Raw genomic sequence first — 21496 nt, 5'->3', positions numbered from 1 at the left:
TCCGGGCGGCTCCTAGTACGATCTAGTACGTTAAGAAAATGAGTGTCGGGACGTACGCCGCCGCTACGAACGGATTCAATAATACCAGCCAAAGCGTTTCATCAATTTTTGGTCATCGGGGTAGGTTGGTAGCTTTTCTAAGAGCAATGAGCGGCCTACTAAGGATATTCAAAACATGGTACCAGCAATAAAGCGTTTTCTGAAGCGTTTGGCAGCTGTCAGTTGTTATGTTGCGCTCCGTGTTATGCTGTGTGGAGTCCTGCGGTAAAGCAAATACGGTATTTTTCAGTAAAAACAACTTTTTATTCACTCATAAAACTCATTGAATTCCAATTTTATGGTTGAATGGTCAATACTCAGAAAAATATTTGATTTTGGGTTAGAAAATTTGAGTTTTAGTGTGCGCAATTGTAAACTGATATTCGATCAAAATTCGAAAGAACTACATGTGGTCACTCTGAAAAACTTGCTCAATCTAGCTTATGGTTAGGTTATGCCTGTGGACCCACTACTGCATATTTCAATTCAGCCGTTAAGGCCGGGCTACATTGATCGTACTCCGTAGTATAATTTTTGTGAACGCGTACGCCATCTAGCGGTGACGGGTGGAAGCTAAATGCTGGCATAATTTATCTGTCAAAAACGTTTTGGGTCGAGGAGGCTATAATTTTACCCAATGAAGGATAGATATTCGAAGATGCGGAGAAATGTTGCTTAGCGCTTTGAATGAATGACGATTTGTCCAACAACAACAAATAACGGCCTACTTTGTTGCATTTTATGGACGTTTATCAACATTTCAAACGGCATACAAGTAGCCTGGTCGAAACTTGATGAGACACCAAGTATGAATAATTTTGACACATAAATTATACCGACATCTAGCTTGCGCTGGTCGTCGCCAGATGCGCTAGTGAAAATAAAAATTACACTACGGAGTACGATCAATGTAGCCCGGCCTTAAGTGCTATTGTGTTATATTGTGCATTCATAAAAACCAAACAATAGCACCGAAAACCTATCAGATAAAATATCTCTTGTTTTGTGGATGATATATAACAGTAAAAAAATGCTTTAAACTAGTGGACGGATGAAATTAAATATTATCAACAGATTATTATTCAAGTCGATCTGTCACACCGGGTGTTATAAACACGACGCTCTTAGACTGTCATGCAGGGACCTGCTGAAATCAATTGCTCCTAGACAATAATCCATTGCTCGTAATCAAAAATAGAGGATGCTAGTCAAAAATCTATTGCGACTATTCTCAATTGGAAAACCCTGTATTGCTGCTGTGAGTTATTCGCAAGGCATTTTTTTCATTATTCTTGCAATACTATCGAGATCACTGTAGATAAGGTAAATTTTGCACTTCATAAATTGAAATCATCTTTTTCGCCAGGTCCTGATGGTATACCGTCTTGTGTCTAAAAAAATTCATTGTTGTTTTCGTTCCACTTTTGCAGCGGCTTTTCTGTAGAACCTTCAAAGACGGATGTGTTCCAGCCATTTGAAAATCTGGATAAATATGTCCCGTGTATAAAAAAAGGGGATCTTTCAGTAGCTTCTTACTATCGTGGAGTGTCCATAATCTGTGATTTGTCTAAAGTATTCGTGTCTCTTGGACATTCCACTATTCTACCATGCGTCACTAGTTACATATCCCATCACCAGCATGGTTTTATGGCTAAACGCTCTACGATGACCAATCTTATGTGTTTTAATAAGGAACTTATGTCAAATATTGTGTGTAAACGTCAATTAGATACTATATACACTGATTTCAAAGCAGCGTTTGATAGCCTGCCGCATAACCTACTGTTAGCAAAAATAGCTTAACTTGGATTCAGAAAATCCATCGTATCCTGGTTTAGTTCTTTCCTCTCCGTCAAAAGTTATTATGTTCGATTGGAAGCAGCTGTCTCCTCGTCCTTTTTGGGTTTGTTCGGTGTTTCTTAGGGAAGTTCTATTAGCCCATTATTCTTCATCTTGTTTATAAATGATTGTACTAACGTACTTCCCACTGGCAGACGATAATAAGATATTATTGCCCGTGTCCCACTGGCAGACGATATTAAGATATTATTGCCCGTGTCCACGCCCGACGACTACCATTCTCTCCAAAACATCCTGAACTCATTTTCGTCATGGTGCGTCCAATGGTCTAGTTCTCTGTCCTCCTAAATTTGGTGTTGTTTCCTTTGGACGTTCTTCTTCGAAGATGTCCTTCAATTATTCATTGTGTGGCTCCCAAATTAGTAGACTGTCTTTCATTAAGGATCCAAGTGTTTGGCTGGACGAGGGTCTCACCTTTAATAATCATTTAAACTTCGTCATTACCAAAGCCAATAGAGCACTGGGCCTAATAATGCGTATGGCTTCCGAGATACGTGATCCTCTCTGTTTGAAGGCACGGTTTTGTTGCTGAGTTCGTTCGGTATTGGACTATGCCTGTGTAGTGTAGACTCCTGCTCGAAGTATTGCTATGCAGAGATTAGAGAGGGTACAGAGGAAATTCACGCGGGTTGCAGTGCGTAGATTTCTTCGCGTTTATATCACTACTGTACCCTCCTATCCTCTCCGCTGCAGACTATTGGCCCTAACAGACATTTAATCTCGCCATTCAAATGCGCAGTCTTACTTCATTGTCAGTTTCGTTTCTCATGTACTTGACGTTCCCTCTCTCCTTTCTTCCCTTTCGCTTTATGTTCCATCGCGTCGTTTACGTCATAGACCTCCGATTTTCATCCCTCCTCGCCGTTCGGTTTTCGCTCAAAACGATTCAACTCCTAGATCGTCCTTACTGTGCAAGTTTTTTTACTTATTTATATTTCCCTCTTAGTCCTTGTTCCCTATTTTCCTAGTATTTAAAAAACTAAATATTGTGAAATCCATGGAGACAGACAATTTATCAAATAAATAAATAAATGAAATACCGCTGCACGCTACAACAATGTTTACATTTTTGACAGCTCGCGCATAAGAAATATGGTGGCACACTTGCCCTAATAGGAGTATCTTTTTTGAAATTGGATTTTCCAGTTTCAAAAAGAAAGTTTGGTTAAAATAAACCCACAAAAACGTTATATTTTAGCTTTACGGTCGTATAAATATTGTCTTGGTTCATTGTTCCTATATTTTTTGAGAGCTTATTTGGTGTGGTTCAAAAAATTATAATTGTGTGCTCAATTGTGAAACTCAACATAAAACAGTTGAAAAATGAGAAAATTGGATTAATCTATATGAAATTTGGTACAGTATACCTAGACATGAGAACAAAACCATCTGTGTACTTAATTGATCATATAACTCAAGTTTTTATGGAAAAAATGCTTGTGAGCTCTCTTACCCCAAATTTCGTTACAATAATACAAATAACAAAGAATCCAACATAATTCACAACGAAGAGAACAGCGAAAAAAAATCATGAATATAAATTTTATTTAAAGAAACTCCAAGATCCAAATTTCACAGCTCTTAACAAACTATTTAACACAGAAATATGGAATCAAATCCTAAACAAGAATAATAAACACTACTCCAGGTATCGGTAAGATAATATATGAAATACTAAAAAATCTAAACGATTATACTACAAATATAATCATTGCCGATGGAAATAAAATGTGGGTGGAAATAAATGCCGAAGGTAAAATGATTTAAGACTTAGAAACAATTAAAATTATAGCCATTCCAAAACCTAACAAAGATACAAATTAATACAAATGATAATTATAGACCAATAGCACTTGAATTCAATAATTCAATATACAGACGATTTTGTCATAATCGCTAACCATAAATATATCGAACATGAAATACATTTTCTTTGGAAAAAACAGCCAAAAAAAATTATAAATATACAAATATGTTTGAAAAAAAAAAAAACCAACAACAAAGATATTCTAAAACAAAACAAAAACACTAGAATACATATACCAAAATTATAATGAAAAACCAACCATTTCCACTGACGGAAGTATAACATCAGGTAAAGCGAACATAGGAATATATGTACATAAGAAATAATGCACATCAATATTACTATAGCTTCAATATAAAAAATCAGCAAAATCAACATAGCTTCAATCGCCCATAAAAACAATAGAATTAATTGCTATTAAAAAGCACTACAAATGGCGGTACAATTAAAAATTGAAAGACCAATCGTATATACAGATAGTATAACTTCGTGCACTGTTCTAAGCAAAATCACCTAGGGCACAAAAATTGAGGATATATTTCACAATATCTTAAACATAGCAAACAAAACAGATACTCGAATTGTGTGGATCCCATCACACTTAGGAATAAAAAGGATCGACATTGCAGACGATTTAACGAAAAAGGAACCATATCAAACACGACAATAAACATCAAAATCAGATACATAGACGCAATCAATATATTCAAAAATGAAATGATAGACAAAACCCAAACATGGTTTAAAAACACTGCACAATCAAAAGGGAAAAAATCTTATGCTTTCAAAATAAATTAAAAACAGAAATATGGCACAAACACATACAACTAAAAGACAAGGAAATAAATACTATAAATAAAATAATAGCAGGATACGACTACTCAGAATATTGGCTAACCATTTTCAAAATAACAGAAAATTTATCATGCGAAACATGTCTGACACCAGAAACAGGAAGACACAAAATTTTCGATTCAATTTCATGATTATTTTTACAAGATGCATAGAAATCTCTACAGAGGGTAAACATGAAAAATAACCAGAAAAAATAATACTAATAAAAAAAAAGTAACAAAGAAACAAATTGAACTCAACACTAAAATTCTTGGTCCACAAATATATGCACAGCATTCGTAATCAAACAATATGATCAGTAAAAAAATAACAAGAAACAAAGCAAATCGAATCCCGCCCGGTGGAAGGCAGACAAAAATATAATACAATACAAACAAAATAATAAAAAACAGGAGGAAATATCTGTGCATCATTCCGATACTATACGAAGAAAAGACCAAGCAACTAACAACATAACATAAACCAACTTGGACACAAAAAAGTGATATCGATGACAGTCCACTCTCATACTTAGATGGTACGCCTTTGATTATACCTCCCAAAAGAAAGTATAGGACGATGTAACTCATTAACCTAAAAGAAGAAGAAGGACCGCGATTAGCATAGATCCCTTAAGATGTTGGTAAGGTCCAAACTTAAACTTGTTTGTAATGGAATGTGGTATGTGCAATTTGAATGAATTTAGAACGTCCTCCTTCATTATTTGATTGTTCAATACCTTAATACATTACATCCCTTTATTCAAATATTGTTTTTTTCTATGTGTACATAACTGAACAAGAGCACTACATATGCTAATGCAAAAATATCGTTTATAAATGTTTGAAATCGCCTAATGGTAATTTCTATTTTACCACTTTTTTCATGTTTTTTAGGACGGCTGATGCGACGCAGGGCTATAGTAAGGGAGGAGGACCGTCATCTTCACAAACAGTGCCTCGATCCGCGGCTAGTCCATTATCTCCACCAAGGCCAGGCCCGGGAGCCGCTGGTGCCGCAAACTATCCATCGTTTGGTGGTACTCCGGCGAGAGAATCACCTCTGCGATATGTGCAAAATAATTCGTATGTTCCTGCCTTTATTCGAGATGCGAGCCCATTCAGCCGCGTTCCACAGGTACAACAAATCGTCACTGAGTACCGGCAAGCGGTTCCTTCATCGGTTACCGGCGGAACAAGCGTAGTGCCCAATAGCATAGTCGTCTCTCCTTCTATCAGCATTGTCAACAATATGGATGTGGGACCATTACATTCGTCTTCACATCACATTCAGCAGCAACAACAGCAATCGCAACAATCACAACAGTCCCAACAGTCACAGCTGCTCCAACAACAACAATCGCAGAACCAACAGCAGCGTCATCATCAGTCTCCGCAGCCGCAACAGCAATCACTGCAGCAGGAACAGTCGCAGTTGGAGGAACTGAAATCACAGCCGCAGCAACAGTCGCAGTTAGAGCAACAGCAATCACAACAGCAGCAGCAATCGCAGCAACAGCAGCCACAGCAACAACAGCAGCCACAGCAACATACGCAGCAATTTCTGCAATCACTACAGCACCATTTGCAACATCAGCATCCAAAGCAGGAAGAGTCGCAGCCACTACGACCACAGGAACAGCAACTTCGTCAGCCCCAGCCGCAACCGCATACGCAGCCGAAGCTGGAGCCGCGGCAGCAGTCGCAGTCGCAGGAAGAGCCACAGTCGCAACCACAGCCAGATCCACAGCTGCAGCCAGAGCCACAGCCGCAGACTAAACCACAGTTACAGTCGTTGTCGCAGCCAGAGCCAGAGCCACAGTCTCAACCACAGTTACAGTCGCTGCCGCAGCCAGAGCCACAGCCACAGTCTCAACCACAGTTACAGACACAGGCACAGCCGCAGTCTCAACCACAGGCACAGACACAGGCACAGCCGCAGTCTCAACCATTGACACAGGCACAGGCACAGGCACCGGTACAGGTACAGGGACAGGCACCGGCACAGACACAGCCACAGTCTCAATCACAGGCACAGCCACAGGCACAGGCACAGGCGCAGACGCAGGCACAGGCACAGCCAGAGCCACAGAGACAGGCACAGCAACAGTCACAGCAGTCGAAGTCAGAAGCGCAGGTACATTCGCAGCCTCAGTTAGAGGTGCAATCCTTGTCGCAACCGCTGTTGCAATCGCTGTCGGAGACTCAGATGCAGACGCAGCCCCTGTCAGAAACTCAGACGCATACGCAACCTATTTCGCAGCCGAAGCCGCATTCGCAGACGCAAATGCAACAGTCGTCGCAACTAAAACCGCAGTCTCGGTCGAAACCGGAGTCGCTGTCAAAATCTCAGTTAGAGTCGCTAACGTATACGCTGCCGCAGATACAATCTCCACCAGAACAACAGTCGCAATCACAGAAACCACTAAAAGAGCAACAAGAACAACAACAAGAGCAACAAAAACAGCAGCAGCAGGCGCAGCAGGAGCAACAAAAACAACAGCAGCAACAGGAATCACAAGTGCAACAACAGCAACGGCAACATCAGCAACAACATCAGCCTCAGTCGCCACAACAACCACAGCAACCACAGGAGCCACAGCAATCACAAGAGCCACAGCAATCACAGGAGCCACAACAGTCTCAACAGCCACAGGAACCACAAGAGCCACACCAACCACAGGAGCCACAAGAGCCAAATCAACCACAGGCGTCCCAACAACTACAAGAGCAACAACAGTCTCAACAGCCACAGCAGCAACAGCAGCCACAGCAGCTACAGCAGCCACAGCAGCCACAGCAGCCACAGCAGCCACAGCAGCAACAGCAGCCACAGCAGCCACAGCAGCCACAGCAGCCACAGCAGCCACAGCAGCCACAGCAGCCACAGCAGCCACAGCAGCCACAGCAGCCACAGCAGCCACAGCAGCCACAGCAGCCACAGCAGCCACAGCAGCCACAGCAGCCACAGCAGTCACAGCAGCCACAGCAGCCACAGCAGCCACAGCAGCCACAGCAGCCACAGCAGCCACAGCAGCCACAGCAGCCACAGCAGTCACAGCAGCCACAGCAGCCACAGCAGCCACAGCAGCCACAGCAGCCACAGCAGCCACAGCAGCCACATCAGCCACATCAGCCACATCAGCCACATCAGCCACAGCAGTCACAGCAGCCACAGCAGCCACAGCAGCCACAGCAGCCACAGCAGCCACAGCAGCCACAGCAGTCACAACAGCCAGAATTACCAGAACTGCCACATCAGCAACAAAAATCACAGCAGCCGCCACAGCAACCACAACAGCAACAGCAACCTCAGCATCAAAAGCAGCCACAGCACCAACAGCAGCAACAGCAGCCACAGCAGCAACAGCAGCAACAGCAGCAACAGCAGCAACAGCAGCAACAGCAGCAACAGCAGCAACAGCAGCAACAGCAGCAACAGCAGCAACAGCAGCAACAGCAGCAACAGCAGCAACAGCAGCAACAGCAGCAACAGCAGCAACAGCAGCAACAGCAGCAACAGCAGCAACAGCAGCCACAGCAGCAACAGCAGTATCAGCAGCCACAGCAGCCTCAGCCACAACAGCAACAGCCCCAGCAGATGCAGCTACAGCAAGCACAACAGCCACTGCACCCAAAGCAATCACAGCACCTACAACAGCCACATCAGCCACATCAGCTACATCAACCACAGCCGTCTCAACAACCACAGCAGCCACAGCAGCCACAGCAGCAATCGCAACAGCAGTCGCAACAGCAACAGCAGATACATCAGTCACAGAAACAACTACAGACGCAGCTGCAGTTGCAGCAGTCACAGCAGTCACCTCAATTGCAGCAGCCGGCGCAGCAGCAGCAGTCACAGCGGTTACACCAACCACAACGGCATCATCTGCAACAACAGCAACAGCAACAGCAACAGCAACAGCAACAGCAACAGCAACAGCAACAGCAACAGCAACAGCAACAGCAACAGCAACAGCAACAGCAACAGCAACAGCAACAGCAACAGCAACAGCAACAGCAACAGCAACAGCAACAGCAACAGCAACAGCAACAGCAACAGCAACAGCAACAGCAACAGCAACAGCAACAGCAACAGCAACAGCAACAGCAACAGCAACAGCAACAGCAACAGCAACAGCAACAGCAACAGCAACAGCAACAGCAACAGCAACAGCAACAGCAACAGCAACAGCAACAGCAACAGCAACAGCAACAGCAACAGCAACAGCAACAGCAACAGCAACAGCAACAGCAACAGCAACAGCAACAGCAACAGCAACAGCAACAGCAACAGCAACAGCAACAGCAACAGCAACAGCAACAGCAACAGCAACAGCAACAGCAACAGCAACAGCAACAGCAACAGCAACAGCAACAGCAACAGCAACAGCAACAGAAACAGCAACAGCAACAGCAACGGCAACATCAGCAGTATCAGCAGCCACGGCCGCCTCAGCCACAAACTATTCTAGCGCAACCATCTTCAGTTTCTTCACAACATGTTGGAGGAGGAACCCCCATAATGGTTACATCATTGCCGCAGCAACAAATACCCCATCTCCCTCTATTAGTACAGCAGATTCCACAGCAAATGGCGCAACAAACGTCAAGGCAACGTATTACTTTGCTCCATCCTTCACCAGATTATCTTCTGCAATCTTCGAGATCAGTGGTCCCAGCGGTAACCGACAGCAATGGACCACCCGCATTTAAAAAGATACGATTAAATGAGGTTGTCAGTTCACAGCATCCGCCGCCAGTTGTTGGCTCCGCTGTGCCACTGCCAATTGGTAGTACTAGCAATGCAACGACGCTGCTGAAGATAGATACTAGGGAATCGCCGGTTGTTATGGTAACTTCGGGAGCATACCATCCGCAAGTGGAAGCTATCTCGCCTACACTGCCCAGTGATCCCATGGAAGAGTTGCGTGCCACTAAGGACGAATTGTTACAACAAATTGCGAAGGTAGATAATGAGATTGACAAGGCGGAGAAAAAGATTGCGTCATTAAAGAAAAAGCAGGAATCGCTCGAGGAAGCATCTGCTAAACCACCGATTGAAGAAAGCTCCTCGGAGGCGCAACCTAAGCACCGTAATCTAGCGCAAAAAATATATGCGGAAAATCGTAAACGTGCCTCCGCAGCTCATGCCGTCCTAAGTACGCTCTGTTCATACGGAGCTGACCCTCTTCCGTTGTATAATCAGCCGACGGATGCGGAAATGTGCCGGGAAATACAAGAACGTCATCGGATGTTTAAGCAACGACTGTTGTTGCACTTCCGGAAGATCAAAACAGAACGTGCCGCTAAGCAGTGCGAGATAACCGAACGTTACGCCCTACTATCGCAGGAATGGACCAAGCGCGTCGATAAGCTAGAGGCGAGCGCCAAGCGTAAGGCAAAAGAGGCCAAGAATCGCGAGTTCTTTGAAAAGGTTTTTCCGGAGCTTCGAAAGCAGCGGGAAGATAAGGAACGATTTAATCGTGTAGGTTCTAGAATAAAATCTGAAACCGATCTTGAAGAGATCATGGATGGTCTTCAAGAACAGGTAAGTTAACAAATGAATCTTATAGTATTAAATGGTGACAATGAAAATGTTTATTCATACGCTTCTCCCGATGTTTTTAGGCCATGGAGGATAAGAAAATGCGCTCATATGCTGTGATTCCACCTTTAATGTTAGACTCCAGACAAAGAAGGCTAGTGTTTAATAACGAAAATGGAGCGCTAATAGACATGGAAACGGAATTTAAGGTAAGAAGCAAGATTGATTGTTTGTTTATTCGTGCGACAACAACGCGAGAAATTCATAGAGAAATGTTTTTTTACGAATGAAATATCTGACAGGCAACGTCAAAGGGTTGTGGAGATACAACTTTGGCTTTCGATCAACACCCAAAAAGAGTTTCTTTCGAAGCAAATCCATTCACGAAATTTAAGAATTGATCAATTTTTTTTACCAAAAATTAACAAATCAAGCTTTTAAAGGTCGGGCTACATTGATCGTACTCCGTAGTTTAATTTTTGTGATCGAGTACGCCACCTAGCAGCGGCGGGTGGAAGCTAGAGGCTCGATTTTCACTAACGCATCTGGTGGCGGCTGGTGGAAGCTTTTTTGATCATTGAGGGATGGTCGTGCTGGATCTCGAATTTAAGTAGTTTTCCATCACTTTTTATGCGAAAATGGCTGAAATACTTACACAACATATTTATCTATCAATTACAAACCTTTTCCGGTCCAGTTTAAGTGAAAAAACAAGGCCGGGCTACATTGATCGTACTCCTTAGTGTAATTTTGATTTTCACTAGCGCATCTGGTGGCGGCTGGTGGAAGCTTTTTTTGGTCCTCGAGAGAATGGTCGTGTCGGATCTCAAAATTAAGTAGTTTTTTCATCGTTGTTTGATGCGAAAATGGCCGAAATACTTGCACAATATGTTTATCTATCAATTGCAAAGCTTTTTCCAGTCCAGTTAAAGTAAAAAATATGGACAAATAACATATTTTCTGGAGCGGCTCCAAATTGTTTGGCAAAATGCTTCGGTCAGCCGCCGACAGATGCGCTAGTGAAAATCGAAATTACACTTGCGAGTACGATCAATGTAGCCCGGCCTTAATGAAAGTAAAAAACATGGAAAATAAAGGCCGGGCTACATTGATCGTACTCGCAAGCGTAATTTTGATTTTCACTAGCGCATCTGGCGGCGGCTGGTGGAAGCTTTTTTTGGTCATCGAGGGAATGGTCATGCCGGATCTCAAAATTAAGTAGTTTTTCCATCGTTTTCCATTGCAAAAATGGATTCAATGCGTGCAAAACATGTGTATCTACGTTTTACAAAACTTTTCTCCTCCGATTTAAGTAAAAAACATAGAAAAATAACGTATTTTCTGGAGTGGCTCCAAATTGTTTGGCAAAATGCTTCGGTCAGCCGCCGCCAGATGCGCTAGTGAAAATCAAAATTACGCCTTCGAGTACGATCAATGTAGCCCGGCCTTAACATATTTTTTGGAGCGGCTCCAAATTGTTTGGAAAAATGCTTCGGTCAGCCGCCGCCAGATGCGCTACTGAAAATCAAAACTACACTAGCGAGTACGAACAATGTGCCCCGGCCTTAAGGCCGGGAGACACTTTGCGTATTCGCAAGTGTGATTTTGATTTTCACTAGCGCATCTGGCGGCGGCTGGTGGAACATTTTTTTGGTCATCGAGATCATGCCGGATCTCAAAATTAAGTAGTTTTTCAGTCGGTTTTTGTCACGAAAATGGATGCAAGTGCAGGACATGTGCATCTACTTTTTACATTTTTTTTGTCCGAATCAATTAAAAAATATGGAAAAATAACATATTTTCTGAAGGGGGAGATTTATCAAATTGTTACTGAGGTGTGGGACAGCGAATCGATGCCTTGTGATTGGAATCTCGGCATCATCTACCCCATATACAAGAAGGGAGATAGGTTGGACTGTAACAACTACAGGGGTATTACGGTGTTGAATACCGCCTATAAAATATTCTCCCTGATCCTTCAGGATCGCCTTGTCCCGCACGTCGAAGAGATAGTAGGAAACTATCAAAGAGGATTCCGAAACGGAAAATCAACCACTGATCAGATATTCACCATGCGGCAGATCTTGGAGGAGATGGCCGAATACAGACACGACACATACCATCTCTTCATTGACTTCAAAGCCACATATGATAGCATAGCCAGGGTAAAACTGTATGACGCTATGAGCTCTTTTGGAATCCCGGTCAAACTGATAAGGCTAGTTAGAATGACTATGACCAACGTCACATGCCAGGTGAGGGTGGATGGAAAACTCTCAGGACCTTTTGCTACCACCAAAGGTCTGCGCCAGGGGGACGGGCTTGCTTGTCTCTTATTCAACCTGGCGCTAGAGAGGGCCATCCGTGACTCGAGGGTGGAGACTACGGGAACCATCTTCTATAAGTCAACCCAGATCCTGGCATACGCTGATGATATAGACATCATTGGTCTGCGGCTCTCCTATGTAGCAGAAGCCTACCAAGGGATCGAGCAGGCGGCAGAGAGCCTCGGATTGCAGATAAACGAGGCAAAGACCAAACTGAAGGTGGCAACATCAGCGGGCCTACCAACAAATAATCAGAATCTACGTAGGCGTGACGTGCAGATAGGTGAACGCACTTTTGAAGTCGTCCCACAATTCACCTATCTTGGGTCAAAGGTCAGCAACGACAACAGCATGGAGTTGCGCGCAAGGATGCTGACTGCCAACCGGTCATTCTACAGCCTGAAAAATCAGTTCACCTCAAAGAACCTGTCGGGACGGACGAAGCTGGGACTATATAGTACCTATATAGTACAGTATCGGACATAATGATAGGGCCTTGGTTTTTTCAACGCACCATGCACCCGTTGGGCCAGGTTTATGTGTGGTTTGTATGTGTTTGTGTGTGTTTGTGTGTGTTTGTGTGTGTGTGTGTGTGTGTGTGTGTGTGTGTGTGTGTGTGTGTGTGTGTGTGTGTGTGTGCGCGCGTGTGTGTGTGTGTGTGTGTGTGTGTGTGTGTGTGTGTGTGTGTGTGTGTGTGTGTGTGTGTGTGTGTGTGTGTGTGTGTGTGCGCGCGTGTGTGTGCGTGTGTGTTGGTGTGTGTTGGTGTGTGTTGGTGTGTGTTGGTGTGTGTTTGTTTCACAAGTACGTTGTTTCGGACAGATTTGTTTGTAGTTTTTTTGTGTTTTGGGTTAGGTTTTGTTTGTAATTAGCAGGACCACCGCCCTCGCGAGCAGTGATCCCTATTCAAAAATGTATTCAGCTCAGTTCTTGATCTTATTGCCGTCGCTCACGACGACATTTATCATGCGTTGACGCATCGACATCACCAGATTCTGGATCGTTTTTGGTGGAATTTTGCTCCACACTTCTTGCATGTGATCGAAGAGTTGATCCAGATCTTCCGGTATGTTTTAACCAGCCTCTTCTTGAAAATTGCCCAAAGGTTCTCAATGGGATTGAGATCCGGGCTAAGGGCAGGCCACATCATTGTTTTGACATTGTTGTCAGCAAGCCAAGTTTGGACAGTCCCGGAAGTATGCTTAGAATCGTTGTCTTGCATAAACATCCAAGACCGAGGAAGGTTTTTCCTAGCGTGTGATAGTAAATGAGTATCAAGAATATCTCGATACCCAAACCGATTCAAATTACCGTGGATTCGAACCAACGGACCCATCCTATAGTAGGAGAAGCATCCCCACACCATGAGACTACCACCGCCATGCTTAAAAGTTTTGAAGCAGTATTTTGGATCAAGAGCACAATTAACAGGGCGCAACCAACCTGCGTCCGTCCGAATGTGCCCCGGCCTTTATATTCGTTGTGGGCGTCTTCATTGGCAACTGTTATAACCATATTTGAGGAACTCAAAATCGGACGAGAATAGTTTTGTAAAAGGTAGATACTCATATTCTTCACGCATTGCATCCATTTTCGCATAAAAAAAGATGAAAAAAAATTTCATTTTGAGATCCGGTACGACCATTCCCCCCCCCCCCCGATGACCAAAAAAGCTTCCACTAGCCGCCGCCAGATGTCTTAGTGAAAATCGAAATTACACTAGCGAGTATGGACCATGTACTCCGGCATTAAGGCCGGGCTACATTGATCGTACTCCGCAGTGTAATTTCGATTTTCACTAGCGCATCTGGCGGCGGCTGACCGAAGCATTTTGCCAAACAATTTGGAGCCGCTCCAGAAAATACGTTATTTTTCCATGTTTTTTACTTAAATCGGAGGAGAAAAGTTTTGTAAAACGTAGATACACATGTTTTGCACGCATTGCATCCATTTTTGCTATGGAAAACGATGGAAAAACTACTTAATTTTGAGATCCGGCATGACCATTCCCTCGATGACCAAAAAAAGCTTCCACCAGCCGCCGCCAGATGCGCTAGTGAAAATCAAAATTACGCTTGCGAGTACGATCATTGTAGCCCGGCCTTTAGATTTGTATGGAAAAACATGCCAACTAAAAAGCACATATTCAATAGTTGGCAGGGAATCGAAGTTAAATCAGTGAGTTCAGACTGTATTTAATTTCGGAAGACGGAAGACCTAAGACAGAGGTCCGAAACATATAGTTCGTTTGGCGGATGGCTTCAGAATGAAGTTCCGGCACGGTTTTTATTACAGGTATTCACACTTTATCTCAAGGACCTTTATCGCGAGACCCTTCCCGAATCTGTCTTAGCCAATGCCAAGACTGCGGTATGATGCTTGAAAACGTTGATGATACCTGAATTCATCAAATGTATTGCTGAATCTGCGGTACATTTCTCGAACACATTGTTCCACGCAGAGGACATGCTGCCCAACAAATTGATTCCACTTGTGTACATCAGTATTCTGGAAACGCCTAGTTATTCATTTCGTGTTTTAGCAAATAAAACAATTTAAACGAATGAATGATTGCATATTTTACAAATTAAATTATTGTATTAATTTTAATAGAGTAATTTCGAATGTTTAAGGAATTTATGGAAATAATTAAGGGAAATCCAAAATACTTGTAGCACACTTACACTCAAACGTAAGTGTGGGCATTTATGTAAGTCACCTGGGCATTTTTGATTTAATACCTAGTTTATCAGGTATTTGTCATCTTGATCCATGGATACAGGATTTTCTATTCGACAACTATCTTAAAGGAATAGATTTTTTTGGGATTTTATTGAGTTCATTTTTTTTTATTTTAAAAATAATTTAAGAAATTTAAAAAATACCTTAGCCATTCTCAAAGCGGCTCAGCATGACGATTACACATTAGTGATGGGTAAATTAACAAAAATCCGGAATCGCTTCCGAATGACTCCGCCAAAATTGGAAGCGGTTCCGGAAGTTAGGTGCAAAACTCCGACCTCGGAGCCGTCTGAAGCCGTCTGGAGCCGTCCGGAGTCGTCCGGAGCCGTCCGGAGCCGCTAGCCGGCAGCGGGAGCCGTCCGGAGCCGTCGGAGCCGTCGGAGCCGTCGGAGGCGTCGGAGCCGTCGGAGCCGTCGGAGCCGTCGGAGCCGTCGGAGCCGTCGGAGCCGTCGGAGCCGTCGGAGCCGTCGGAGCCGTCGGAGCCGTCGGAGCCGTCGGAGCCGTCGGAGCCGTCGGAGCCGTCGGAGCAGTTGGAGCCGTTAGTCGGCAGCTGGAGCCGGTCGGAGCCGTCGTAGCAGTTGGAGCCGTCGTAGTCGTTGGAGCCGACGGAGCCGGTTGGAGCCGTCGGAGTAGTTGTAATAGTCGGAAGTATTCTCAAGCGCTTTAATTTCCCGATATTAGCGATAATTTTGTTTTAAAAAACAGCTCACGAGTAAATAAAATGTCTTCTTCATTTATTGCTCTGAAGTTTTTTTGTGTTTTTTTTTTCAAAAATAAAGTAAAAAATAATTGTTTGCACCGTATATATATATATAGGAAAAAAAATCAAACTAGGAGGTCAAGGAGCAATAAAACTATGACGGGAGGTGGGTTTGATAAAATACGAAACAATGAGGCAGACGAGTGTAATTATGGCAGTTTTGCACGGTTGTTTACATTGACTAACGTGTATATTTGCGGTTTAGGCCGCACTTGTTTTTTACCGAATAACATGATGGCACATGGACAAGACAAAGAATATAACTATCAATCATCCGTCCATCTTTTATGAAAATAAAGATCAATAATAGTTTGATTCATATTTTTCCTATATATATACGGAGCAAGCAATTGTTTTTGATTTTATTGTTTAAAACAAATACAAAAAAACTTCAGAGCATTAAATGAAGAAGACTTTTTGTTTACTTATAAGCTGTTTTTTAAAATGAAATCAGCGCTGATATCGGGAAATTAAAGCGCTTCAGAATACTTCCGACTATTACAACGACTCCGACGGATCCAACTGGCTCCGTCGGCTTCGACAGCACCGACAGCCCCAACGTCTCCAACCGGCTCCGACCGGCTCCGGACGTCTCCGTCGGCTCCGGACAGCTCCGTCGGCTCCGGACGGCTCCGTCGGCTCCGGACGACTCCGGACGGCTCCGACGGTTCAGGACGGTTCAGGACGGCTCCGGTCGAAAACGACGGTTTGAATTTTTCGGAATCGGAGCCGGAGTAGCAATGTTCGGAAGCGATTCCGAGCCGTGGGTGCGATTCCGGTTAACCATCACTATTATCCATACAACAATAAAAAAGAAACACATTCTCAGAACAGATATTGCAAATTGCGTTCTTTATGTAGCTATAAAATATTACAATTTTGTGTGCCCATCCCAGTGAAAGGACAAAACATAGAAATAAAACATTGAAAATGTATAAAATGTTATAATATATGATTGTATTATGTGTTATTTTAGGAGCGGTTAAGTTTGAATGTGTGGACATCTGGCGAAAAGGAAATTTTTCGAGAAAAGTTTTTGCAGCATTCGAAAAATTTCGGCACAATTGCTGCTAGTTTGGACAGGAAAAGTGCGCAGGTATGAATGATAGATGAATGAATTTCATTCATGTAAAAAAAAAACGAAAAAAAGTGTATATCGTTTAAATTTGCATGATATCTTTACTTCAGGATTGTGTGCGATATTACTACCTCAGTAAGAAGACGGAAAATTATAAGCAGTTGTTAAGGAAGTCCCGACAGCGAACAAGAAGCTCTAGAAACCCTCAAAAATCTAACCAGCAGCAAACACAATCAATTGTGGATGCAATGACTACTGGTGTTACAACAAGGTGAGCTTTTTTTTGGATACCTTTTTCATAAGCATGGATGAGTACCTGTTCATTATGATCACTGAACTAAATGCTTTGATTCACTAATGAAATATTTTTTTGATTCTTATTTTATAGACTACAACGTGAACAACAACAAAAGACTGTAGGCCGTGATCGTGCCGCGAATTCAACAAATAGTACGATAGGAAGTAATGCGACAGCCAATATTGTCAATGTCACGACAAATCCGTCATCTACCAGTGTTCCCGCAAGCAGTAATAATGGCAGTAGTGGCAATAATATCAACAACAACAGTAATAATAATAATATTACAAGTACTAACATGATGAGCGACGTCACTAGCACGGGTAATAACGGCAGCATTAATGGTAGTTGTATTACGAATTCTTCGTCCCTATCACCTAGTAGTTATGTGACTGCATCGATCAACGCTTCCTCCGTTACATCTGCATGTAGTGTGAATAGCAGCAACACCTCTTGCAGCAATGACAACAACGCCATTGTAATTGACAATGCAACTGAATCGACTTATAACAGTAATAACAGTGCAGTAAATGTTAACTGTAGCTTTGCTTCTGGTGAAGACGCTCTAGAGATTTCTACGAAGATAAATGACACAGAATTAAATGCATCCACGGGCCCAAGTGTATCGAAAACAGGTACGACAACCGTAGAGACAACGGTAACGAGTGTATCTTCCGATACCGATAGGGTGATGGATGATGATACAGGAATGGATATATTATCGACGGCATCCTCGAGTAGTGCGAAAGTGGTTAGTGGAGATGGAGTTACTACTTTTACACCATCTACGGGGCATGTAGAGCAAACAGTATCGAATCCATCGGATGAGACTCCTGTTGAAAATAGTATCGGAGTTTCATGTATTATACCATCTACTACGACTGCATTATCTGGTAGCATTCCGATCAATGGCGTGAAAACTGAATTGTTCTCGTTGAACTCTACGGTTAGTCAACCATTGCCATCCACGGTTGAATTAACGCTTGGCTCTGTGGTTGCGAGTGTAGTAAGCAGCAAACTTGGAAGTGTCAAGGAGGATGCTCAACACTTCAAAGAAGAAATTAGTACTAGGTAAGTAAATATAACACATTTGTTCTGCATAGTATCGCAGAAGCATATTTTATTTGTTGCATATGGAAAGTAAATTTTCATCTTGTTAATTGAATATAATCTTTTCTTTGAAAGCGACTCACTAAACAAGCGTATTGATGAAACTATCAACGAATCTAACAGTGCCGACATTCAAGAAGGTAATTATCTCTTTCATCTGGTGTTTAAATGCTTTGCTTAACAGCAGTAACTATATTGACTTATTATCAATTATTATGACATTTTATCTGTTGGAGTGTAAAAAAATGCGGCATTTGTTAAACAACACAATCTTAGTACATATTGAGAATGAGTTATCGAAGCGCGATTTGATTTCACAACTGGTGGTAATTACATTGGGTTACTTTTTGGATATTTTTTCATCATATAGCTACGCATAAATGCAATTGTGATCTCAAATAGTAAATCTGAGCTAGAGATAAAATATATCTGTTTTAGTTTTCTTACTACGTGTTCATAATGTGTGATGTGTGTGTGTATGTGATATTCTTGGTCCAAAATATTTGTGATATGTTACTAAAGATGTGAAAATGGCAGAATTAAATTTAATGTTAGTTTAATTAGTTAGTTTAAGTTTAGTTACGTCTAAAAGTTCTCATTATGTTTGTCAATGTTGTTCTATTTGATGTGGTGAGTGATCTACATTCGCAAGCAAGTCGGACTGTTTTACTGGTTCAGCGCTAGCTTGTTCTCTTTGTAAAGCTTCATTGCTCTGTTTGGAAACATGTGCAGATGTGTTATGAGATGTAGCATTTGCACTGTGATTATCATCTTCTTCCTCCGTATGGCACAGTTTTCTATGCTTATGCACAAAATAGTAACTTGGAAACTTGCTACCGCAAGTTTTGCATGGATAATACTGCACATTCATGTCAAGAGGTTTCACTTCTCTTCTGATCGTATTGTTGTTGCTGGTGGGATTTTGGTGTGTACGACGACGTGCATCATATGACCTAGGCTGGGCAGTTACAACTGTTTTAATTTTTGTCGCATCGGAGTATGGTGTCGGTCTGTTGTCCAAGCAAAGAGGTATTAAATGTCTTTTAGCATGCTTTTGATAACAATAATGGGATTTAAAAGAATGCTTGCAATATACGCAAGTGTAGTTTGAATTGCCTTCAGCATCGGTAACATGTTCGACGTTATCGGGTGTTACATCTCCTTGACTGTTTTCATCCTTTGGATCCTTTTCCTGTTGTCCTGCACATGGCGTGGCAGCAACTGTCTGCAGTTGCGTTTGTTGACTTTGAAATTTTTGGCAACTACCGGTCGATGACGATGACGTGCTTTCATACGCGAGCTTTCCAGTGTTACTGATGTTGCGCGCCATCTATGAATGAGTAGGGGAAACTTTGTTAGCATCGATTTTGAAATCAACGGTTAATTTGTTTTGAATGGCATTTCAAAACGAATCAAAAGCTTTTTTTGTAATTTAAATGAGTGCTAATTTAGATAACAAGTTAAAAATAGCAAATCGATCTAGCTATCACTACATACATTCTAAATAAATAAATTATTCAAATAATAAACAATCAATAAACATTATCTATAGGAAAAGCAACCGATTACTCTTACCTGTTGATGAAATGATGAAGCATATCGTAAAGAGCGGATACTTCGTTTTTTTACATTAGTTTCTGTTTCGGCTAAGTACGGTGCGTCCTCTGTGTCAGCACAATCTATACTGTGATTATTTGTATTACAACCGTACATGACATTCAACACTCGGCGAAAACGCACAGGTCCATCACAACTAGCAATATCAATAATAACACTGTTTGTACTGTCATTAACAGTGTCTTGTTGGGATTTTTGCCGTTTAGTGAAACCAGTCTGAGGGTTACATTTATTCGCAAGGTTCTCATTATCCAATGAACCAGATAGTTCTGCATTATTATCATCTGTATGCTTAAGATCATTTGGTTTAGTTATATTTTCGTCACACATGAAATCAATGTTGTTAACATCAACTTCCAACGCAGAAGTATTTTGAGTTGTTAAGGACGTTCTGCTTTCTTCTTCAAAACGAGTTACACTTATGGGACTTTGTGAAGGAGAGTGAGTTTCATTATCTACCTCTTCTGGATATCTGGGCTGGATATCTATGTCCAGCACGCTAGTCCCAAGACTTCTAAATGGTGCACTCGGTAGAAGATTAATCTGAGATGCGGCAGGTGGTACTATAAAATTCAATCCGATGGTGGCCATTGGTTTGCTTGCAATTGGCCTAACTAATCTTGAAGCTCCGTTGGCTACTGAGAACGTAGGAGTAGCGGATGGTTCAGTTTTTGCGATGAAAAAATTGCGCTGCAATGGTTCTAAAAGCGTGGTGGAAGTAGATGGGTTGGTAGTACTAGCGGATGAAGAGAGATACGTTCGGCAAAGTTCCAAAGCCCGTGGCATATGTAGTAAATGAGTAGCTAGGAGTACACCAAAAATGTTGTCCATCGAGAGGTCCAGGTACCCGGTGTACATATACGACAGTAACGGACTAAATTGCTCGGGAGATACGTTTGGCAAATACAACAAACATGTGGCTGTATTAGTAGCAGGTAATGCACACAACTCAGATGGTACACCAATTGCTGCCCCATTAGAATGGTGTTGCACTCTTCGTAACGAGGCAATTGTGCTGGTATGCTGTGATTCATACCTTTGAAGAGCAGCGCGAAGATATCCACTGTGTGTAGCTAATACAGATGAATGTGCAGCGAAACGCGTGCTGCAAGGATGTGGTCCTACCTCCAGAACCACATCCGGTGCATTCGGGTTGACCCAAGTCTCCAACATGAGTGGGGAACTTGTCACATAGGCTCGAAGATATTTCACGAAACACACAGATCACTTAACTTGATTTACTTTTTTTTGTAACATAATTTTACTATCAATATTGAATCACGAATATTGGCGCTGCCAGTTAGAACTTGACTGGATTAGTTTGAATTTGCGAACATTTAGCTTTCCGACCTTACCTCGTTGACGGTTGGCAATGAATTGAATTCGAACGAATGCTTCCTTGGTCATCTTTAGAATGCTCCCCATATTTAATTACGAACGATAGGAGTACCTAGGCACATGTTTTTCCTCTCACAGA

At 42.4% G+C, this 21496-nt stretch overlaps 2 protein-coding genes across 2 annotated transcripts in view; one reads left to right on the top strand and one right to left on the bottom strand.

Moving 5' to 3' along the window:
• LOC121591424 overlaps positions 1-21496 on the top strand; it is a 61983-nt gene that overhangs the window by 18960 nt on the left and 21527 nt on the right. The window contains exons 2-8 of the mRNA XM_041911892.1: positions 5437-7333; positions 7694-10093; positions 10174-10299; positions 16893-17012; positions 17105-17265; positions 17383-18363; positions 18478-18542. Of these exons, the coding sequence (XP_041767826.1) occupies positions 5437-7333; positions 7694-10093; positions 10174-10299; positions 16893-17012; positions 17105-17265; positions 17383-18363; positions 18478-18542 (5750 nt within the window). The remainder of the gene's footprint in view (positions 1-5436; positions 7334-7693; positions 10094-10173; positions 10300-16892; positions 17013-17104; positions 17266-17382; positions 18364-18477; positions 18543-21496) is intronic.
• Positions 18549-21388, bottom strand: LOC121593593. Its single transcript, XM_041916103.1, has 3 exons — positions 21375-21388; positions 19978-21246; positions 18549-19732 (listed from the first exon to the last, which is right to left on the bottom strand). Exons 2-3 carry the CDS (start codon positions 21190-21192, stop codon positions 19010-19012), a joined length of 1938 nt encoding a protein of 645 aa, XP_041772037.1. The 5' UTR covers positions 21193-21246; positions 21375-21388; the 3' UTR covers positions 18549-19009.

This window comes from Anopheles merus, chromosome 2L (genome assembly GCF_017562075.2).
Source record: "Anopheles merus strain MAF chromosome 2L, AmerM5.1, whole genome shotgun sequence".
Lineage (NCBI taxonomy): Eukaryota > Metazoa > Arthropoda > Insecta > Diptera > Culicidae > Anopheles > Anopheles merus.
The sequence above is the reverse complement of the archived record's forward strand: the minus strand, read 5'-3'. Positions and strand labels throughout refer to the sequence as shown.